Source organism: Astatotilapia calliptera, chromosome 19 (genome assembly GCF_900246225.1).
Source record: "Astatotilapia calliptera chromosome 19, fAstCal1.2, whole genome shotgun sequence".
Taxonomy (NCBI): Eukaryota; Metazoa; Chordata; class Actinopteri; order Cichliformes; family Cichlidae; genus Astatotilapia; species Astatotilapia calliptera.
Genome location: NC_039320.1, coordinates 4,426,468 through 4,434,603, shown reverse-complemented (window position 1 = coordinate 4,434,603; position 8,136 = coordinate 4,426,468). Strand labels below are relative to the sequence as shown.

The 8,136-nt window shown below is 39.2% G+C and overlaps 1 protein-coding gene and 1 long non-coding RNA gene across 2 annotated transcripts; both read right to left on the bottom strand.

Annotated features, from left to right (window-relative positions):
* Positions 1 to 603: 603 nt before the first annotated feature.
* On the bottom strand, positions 604 to 2,663 carry LOC113012362 (interferon alpha-inducible protein 27-like protein 2A; the record flags this gene model as incomplete). The annotated part of the gene is made up of 3 exons (XM_026152502.1): positions 604 to 1,239; positions 1,364 to 1,490; positions 2,477 to 2,663. Coding segments are annotated over 3 exons (396 nt in total), but the record flags the coding sequence as incomplete, so codon positions are not given.
* Positions 2,664 to 3,976: 1,313 nt separating this feature from the next.
* Positions 3,977 to 7,257, bottom strand: LOC113011554 (uncharacterized). Its single transcript, XR_003270570.1, has 3 exons — positions 7,228 to 7,257; positions 4,120 to 4,213; positions 3,977 to 4,000 (listed from the first exon to the last, which is right to left on the bottom strand). It is a non-coding gene; the product is annotated as an uncharacterized LOC113011554 (long non-coding RNA).
* Between the last annotated feature and the right edge of the window lie 879 nt (positions 7,258 to 8,136).

The window sequence follows — 8,136 nt, the reverse complement described above, 5'->3', positions numbered from 1 at the left end:
CTAAGAGGACAGCAGCTTGTAGCTGATTGTTTGTGCATAAATCCATGTTGTGGAAATCCCTGAGATCAGTTACAAGTTGTGTATTGCGTGGAAACAAAGCTAGCATTAGCAAGTAAACAAGTACCCTTATTTATCATCATAATTAGTTTTATCTTCGTAAAGACCTGGACCAACACGTGTGATATATGAACCTTTTTTTTTTTTTTACTTAGCACATTAGTAATAAAAGCTGTGATGGAGAGGGGAACCCCTGTCATATATGACTTCATAAGGCAGGCAAGTTGAACAGCTGTAGCCTCCATCAGCACTTTCAGACCAACATCTCTGAGAAATCACTTGTAGAAAATTTAACCAGCTGTTTGGTTAATTTTTCATTAATTTTTAATCTCATTGTAGACACTGATAGTTAACAATATCACCTGCAGCAGTAATACTGATCCATGTAACACCGATTACTGCAGAATAAATACTTTTATTTTTGATATATTACATAGAATTTGCCAAAAAATAAATGCAGTTTTATGTTTAATGAAGTGTTCGCAAAGTATTTTAAACATAAAACAATGATTCTTAAAAAAAAAAAAAAAACCTCAACCACTCTTCATTTTGAGCTAATAATAAATAGTTAGCTAACTGTAGTGAGTAATAACATTTAACAATTCTACTGCCAGAAAGAAGTGCAGAGAGGTGAAGATGTTTGAAACTGGTCAAAATGCTCTTGTTAAAGACTAAAGTAAATAAATGAAGAGTTTCTAGACAGTTTACAATATTTTCCAAAGAAAGTTTTCTCATAGTTGATGCACTGAGCTGATCTGCAGGCAGGATTATGGAAATGGGTAGAAGGTTTTAGGAAATCCAAATAACTGAATGTTAAAAGAATTTAACCAGACTTTCTTACCAAAGTTTAGCTTTATCTTAGTGAGGACAGTGGCAACAACACCATTCAGAATTTTAGAATTAGGATTTCCTGCAATTAGATCATTGATTGAGATACAAATTTTAGAAAATGTAGGAGAAAAAAAAATCCACACTTGCTTAAAAACAGTCATGCTTTTCAGTCATATGTAGTTCACTAATATTATACCAGCGTGCACAGAAAAAGTCACCCAGAGGCACAAAAGGAATGATCAGAATGACATCATCAGAATCCACAGCCTTCAGGCAAAGTGTGAGGACAGTTCAGGGAGCCTCGGGTATGGCGAGTTTCCATTCCTACACCTGAAATGATCAGTGGCAAAGCTGTAAGAGCGACAAATGTACAGCACATCTTTAAAAATGACAACTCTTCACTCTTGTTTAATATCTTGTGCCAACAAATATCATTAAAATTTTCCACGTGAGATCATTTAAATTTTTACTTTACTTATTTTTGTCTTCATCATCTTCTTTGTCCTTGAAAATGAGACCTCCTAGCCATTTCAGTCCTGCTCCTGCAGCAGCTCCAACACCGCCCACAGCCGCAGTGGCAGCCCCCGACAGCCCGGCTGCACCTTTGGGAGGAATGAGGACAAATATTCCAAGTCAAGCAGCTGAGATTGCCAATAACTTTATCAGGAATCAAACTAACTGTACTGACTGCTACCTAATTGTGGCATCACTGCCCCCTCAGTGGTGTCAGATTTCATAAACTAAACAATGTCCTATGGCTTGTACACTAATACACGGTTCTTGATTCTCAAAACAGCCCCAGTTCTTTGCGGCATGGATTCAAAACTATTGGCAAACTTATCAGAACTGGGTCAGTGTTGACATAACTGCAACATGTCCTTTCTGTGGCTCTGCCAGCTGCACACTCATGTTCAAGTCCCTTTTAATCTCCTAAGACCCGAACTCCTTCATGGCATGCATTTTTCATTTTTCTTTGCTATTTGGGTTGATTGGGACCTGATGAATTTAAAAACAAAGAATTACCAGATTTTTTTTTTTTTTACCGAATTTTTGTTTCTGAGAAAAATGAGATCCACATATGTCCACATATGAGGACATTCATTTTAAATTTTGATAGAACAGTGGCAGTATAATGTCCTCGAAAGCAGATATCAGGCCCTTGTAGAGCAAGATTTAGTATTTTGGTCCAGACATCCCAAAATGTGATGTCTGTATATGTGGACAATACTCAGTGCAAGGGCAATAAAACTACACTTTATAATAAAAGAGTTCAAAGTGTGGCAGGATTATAGTCCTTAGTCTAATCGCACCACAAGCTTAGTCCTGTAACACAACACAGGCTGGAACAATTAACTGATCTTATTGACACTAAGGCCGTCTCCATTTAAGTCTGTAAATAGACTTAAAGCTGAATCATTTGTAAATATGTTATCAGTCATTTGTATTTCAGTCCCTGAGTAGCCAGAGTTTTACGAGCCATATACTGGTCAGCACCAACAGGAGCAAAGGTCACCTTTGCTTTGGTTCCTAATAAAGTGAATGTGTACAGCACTATTAATGAGACTATAGTAAAGTCAGACAAGCCTACCTGCTGACTGTAAAACAGCCACTGCACTTCCTGCTGCCACTCCACCTCCATTAGCCACCGCAGCAGCAGACATCATGCTTGCAGCGTAGGAGCCTGCAGCTATTCCAGCTGAGGTGAAACCTACGGCCCCCAGAGCAACAGGAGCCAAGGCCACTGCACCGACTGCACATGGACGAGAACACCAGCATCAGTGTGACTGTTACAAATGATATGCCATGTAAAAAGTTTTTATATAAGCAGAGGCCTGAGGTACGAGGCAGGATTACATCTTATCCTGGGCTCACTTTACATGTTAAAATAAGGTTGCTGGTATCTTTCAGTTATCTGGATTTGATCCAGATAAGTGGTCACATGAAGCTGTTATCAAAGAAACTGAGTGTATCCAGGGTTCACCCTGCTCGCTCACGTAAAAGGGCTGGTGCTGTTGGGAAGTGTAAGCGTGCTGGCAGCTCAAGGGCTGATTTTACAAAGAAAGAGAAAACTATACAAAAAATATGAAGAGGTTAAAAACATTATACAGATACTGAACACAGCAGAGTGTGAGAGTGTGTGAGAGGGAAAAAAGTACTTTACAGTAGTTTAGTATTAAAAGTGCTGTATGAATGTTTGTGCCCTCTAAGCTCTTTGGACAGCATGACTGGAAAATACACATTAATAATAAAGTCTGGCCTATTTGAAGCCAGGAAAAGTTAAAAGATTCAATATCACAGTTCTGTCTGTGAGGCACAGGAGAACCAGATGATTATAATCAAGGTCAGCAAGTACAAGTTTCTGTCCTGTTTCACAATCATGTATTATTGCAACAATAATAATGTAATTTTTCCTGTTGGAAGCAATAAGGTTGTATCTAAAGATCTACATTTATTAATGACATCAGGGAAAAACGAACACAAAAACATTAGATCCTCCTACTGTCCACACACAGAGGTCTGAGGGACTTTCTATGAACCCTATTGTCTGGATGATGTATTGGTCAGTAGGTGGTGATTTCATGCATACCGATCTCTATATTTCATTTCAGAGCATAACCCTGTGTGCGCCATTGTAATTACAATGGCGCACACAGGGTTCAAGTTATGATTACCGATCAGCAGGTATGAAACAACGCCTGCTAACTACTCAGTTTTCTGAAAATAGCGTCACTATTCATAGAAAATCCCTCAGACCTCGGAGTGCAGACAGTAGGACGGACTAAAGTTTTTCAAAACTCTAAAGTTTTAGTGCTTTCCCTGATGCGCATCAGTAATAAATCTATATTCTTACACTTCACTTTATTCCTTAACATTTTTCTTTTCCGTGTTGGTGGCAAATTGTTTACATGCTGCCAAAATCCATCCTTGCGTCAGCCCCAATCAAGCCCTGGGTTAGCTTATCAAGCCGACACCCAGCTTTGTGTGACCGCTTCTCCTGACTGCAGGGTAGTGGATCAACATAACAGAGAGATACCGTGGGTAGGTTGAACCCCGGTGACCACACAGACCGTCCAAAGCCTTACCTGCTCCCCTGCAACAGCAGCGATCGTCCCTGAAACACAACATCAAAGCTCACATCAGCACTAACATTAGCTATCATCATGGCACCGTCACACCATTAAACACATGAGTATAGTTATTTTAAAGTAATACGTGTATTAAAATACTCACCGACACGCATGTTTACGGTGTTCCGCTTTCTCCGTTGCTCTTGTGGTACTGCTTCCATGACCCTAACACTGACACGGTCAGAGCGGCACACTTCCTGTTTTTATAGGTCACGAATGAAAAACGAAACTTAACATTTCCATTTCATCAAAAGACAAAACGAAAAGAAGAAACTAAAACATGGTGCAGTTTCCTCAAAATTAATATTTGAATATTATCCGTTTTGGATCATGATTGTTCAGATGTTTTACAATTTCAGATAAAACATCACAGCGATTTTAGCCCATTTTGGGGCTAAAATGAATCAAAGCACCCCCCAATATTTCTTACTGTTTTGACAATATTTGTTGTTTGTGTGACACACTACTAAAAATAAAAAAAAGCATAAAGTATTTTGTTGAGACAAAACATTTTAACAACAAAAGTATAGATAATTCCCCCCCCCCCCCCCCCCTCCCAAAATGGTTTGTTCCAGCTCGCCTCTCCCCTAGTGATGGGATTTCCGGCTCTTTTTAGAGATCCGGCTCTTTCGGTTCGACTCACTAAAAAGACCAGGCTCTTTCGGCTCCCAACTGGCTCTTCAGGTTGTTTTGTTGCTTTAATTAATTTATTATTAACAATAATATAAAATTATGCACAAAAGGAATTGCTAACGTAAAAAAAAGTGGTTTTATTTATATTTGTTTATTAGGGGTGCAACGATATTCGTATCGATATTGAACCGTTCGATACAGTGCTTTCGGTTCGGTACGCATATGTATCGAACAATACAACATTTGTAATTTATTTTATCAACTTTCCTTCTGACGATGCTGTCTGTGTGGAGCGCTCAGTGAATCTGCGTTCGACTACTCCGCCTAGGCTGCACTGTCGAGCGCAGATCCACTGAGCGCTCCACACAGACAGCATAGACAGAAGGAAGAGCGCAGGGCACCTCCCCCACCCTCATTCAGATCTGGCGTTTGGAATTATTTGGTTTCATGTGACGTATGACCCTGAAGGTAAGCGAGTCATGGACTAAAGTAAAACAGTATGTTGGATGTGCCACGCAATGCTCAATTACATGGGTGGGAACTAGTGTGTTAGCGCAGTTAGCTCGTTAACGTGTTGGCCGTCTAGCCCCATGCACGGGGCGATCGGCGGTAGCTCGTTAACGGAGATTTGCCGTGTTGTGGCGTTAAGGTCATTTCAACGAGATTAACCTGAAAGCACTAGTGGGAACACAACGAATATGACTGCACATTTACGCCGACATCATCCTAGTGCAAAGACAAAAACAACAAGCATGCTACTAACTTTAGCCGAGTCATTTAGACAGCTGTTAGCACATGATTCTCCTTATATGTTTAATATGCTGCTGAGAATATAGCCCAGAAGAAGCGGATAGTATAGCTTTTATTTTGGAAAGAGACATTTCTCTGTAATAAACTCTCTTTTCCAAAGATGAGTGATCCTCAATCAGATACAGGGCTTGCAATATCGCTAGCCCAACGTCCCGGGGCTAGCGATTTTTTTTTCAGTCGGGCTACCAAAATCTATCTCTTCCCTGCCCGTCGGCCTATTGTAGGAAGGAAAAATATATGTCAATGCTTTTGCATTCTTTCGGAAATGTAGCTGGGTAATTATGTCATTGGCATCGGTGAGCCACTGTCAATATGTGACATATTAAAATCGCGTTTGAATTTGCGCTTGTTTTTTTGCTTTCACTTTGCAATCGTGCGAACTGTGTATAGAGAGCGACAGCACTGATTGGTGAGTGATGATAATTTGTGCACCAATTCCTCTGACATCGTCTTATTAATCGTTAGCTTACTATGCAAACATGACAAGTGAAATCTCCTGCAGCAAGCTTAAACATGTGAGAGGTTGATCGTGCAGAGAATCGCTGAGCTTATGTGAGTGAGTGTGTAAAAGCATTTCAGTTCTGCTGAGCCAAATAAGACAGGTCAGGGTGAAGAAGTGACAGCCAAAGAAAAGCTTACCACAAAACGGAGAAGTTATGACAAATGAGACTATAAGGCAAAAGAAAGTGCAGCTTTATGGTTTCATGGACAAAAGAATTTCTTTGGCTGTAATATGACGAGCTAAATAACCAGGGCTGCACATAAGTGGTCCGCAGGTGCGCATTCGCTGTCAAATAAAAAACACGCACAAGGGTTAGGGTTAAATTTAAAAACTGTACTTTTGATTTAAAATATATATTTATAATTTTAATAAATGACAAATTAAAAAGGCATGAACATTTTTTTTGTATCGAAAAAATATCGAACCGTGACACCAAAGTATTGAACCGAACCGAACCGTGAATTTTGTGTATCGTTGCACCCCTAATGTTTATATATAAATATATGCAGTGGCCCCTAGAGACAAAACACGTACAAACTCCAAAACACATTTCTAGCATGAACTGAACTTCCAAAGCAGAGCTACTAGATCACTTAAATTACACAATTGAAAGCATGTGTGTATTGTTTGTGTATTTATACACAGGCACTCATATATATTCAAATAATTTAAAAAAAAGTTCATTTACCTGTTACTACCACACACCAAATCCGGTCGTTGGTACTTGCTGGCTTATGTAGCCACAAGATAACAAAGGCTCAACACTGCGCCCAGCATCCTGGAGCACTTCTGTTGTCTTTTGTACGTGTTTTGAGTTTTTATGTGCTTCGGAGTTTGTACGTGTTTTTACGTGTTTTGGAGTTTTTACGTGTTTTGGAGTTTGTACATGTTTTTACGTGTTTTGGAGTTTGTACATGCTTCAGAGTTCATACGTGATTTGAAGTTTGTATGTGCTTTGTCTCTTGGGGCCACCGTAAATATACTTTTATTTATTCACTCCATATAAAATGTAATAAATAAATCATATAATACAAAAATCAACTATTCACATTTCAACTTTTAACTATTTAAATTTTCAGCTTTTTCCTTTTACAAATTTAAAGTGAAAAGAACACAAAACACTGCAAACCACAACACAATTAAATATAAATTATAATATGAAAACAAACAGAAGATGCACATTCTCTGTCATATGGACCTGCATGAATAAACTTTCTGAATCCTTTATCATCTGCAACCGAAAATAGTTGTGGATGATTACTATACCTTTCTAATGTTGTTGTCCCTGCCTCTCTTTCTCTCTCTCTGGCTCTGTTCCTGTGCTACTGAGTGTAACTACCGCCCCTCCCCCGCGGGGGCCCATCGCGTATAGGTGTAACGGAGAAACAGCCAATCAAATCGCAGCTTTTCGGGCATTGGAAAAAAATGGGGTTTTTTTACACTGAACTGTCTGAGCGCGGGTTCGAGTCCTGGTTGGGACAAAGGTTGTGTTACATTATCAAAAGTTAAACACCATTTTCAATTTACTTAACATTTATTTTTCACTTCTAATTTTTATTTCATTATCATTTTATTTATATTATATAGTGTTATGGCCTGTGGAGCAATTTTTCTGCATTACGTACCTATACTGTCACAAAGTACACAACTCAGACTAAACTGTATCATCACAGTCTTGAGATGATACATAGCAGACATATAGTCTACAATTATGCAGACATCCAACTTTTAATACAAAGACTAAAGCTAAAACTACAATACAGATACATTCTGATGACATAGAAAATGAAGCTTATACATAATTTAAACAAGGCATGTCTGTAATAAGTCATCTGTCTGCTTCCTGGTGGCTGTTAGTTTATATCTATTCATTTTCCAGCACAAACTCAGTACTGACATCATTACTTTATTCTAGTCATGCTCTTGCCAGCCTCCACTCTGCATGCTTTAAATCTGTTGCTCTGCTCTTCTGCTTCTACCATTCTGCGTTTCAGATCCTCAGCTATGCAGCCCGCCTCCTCTCCTTTCTCCTCCTCACTGTGGTCACTCAGAACCCTGTCCCAGCCTCCATCTTCATCACTACCAGCATTTTGACTCTGGGGTGTGGCTTATGCAAAATCCTGTCACTGCTGAGATTTCTTCTTCTATGATGGGTCATTGGAGTCTAACTGCCTA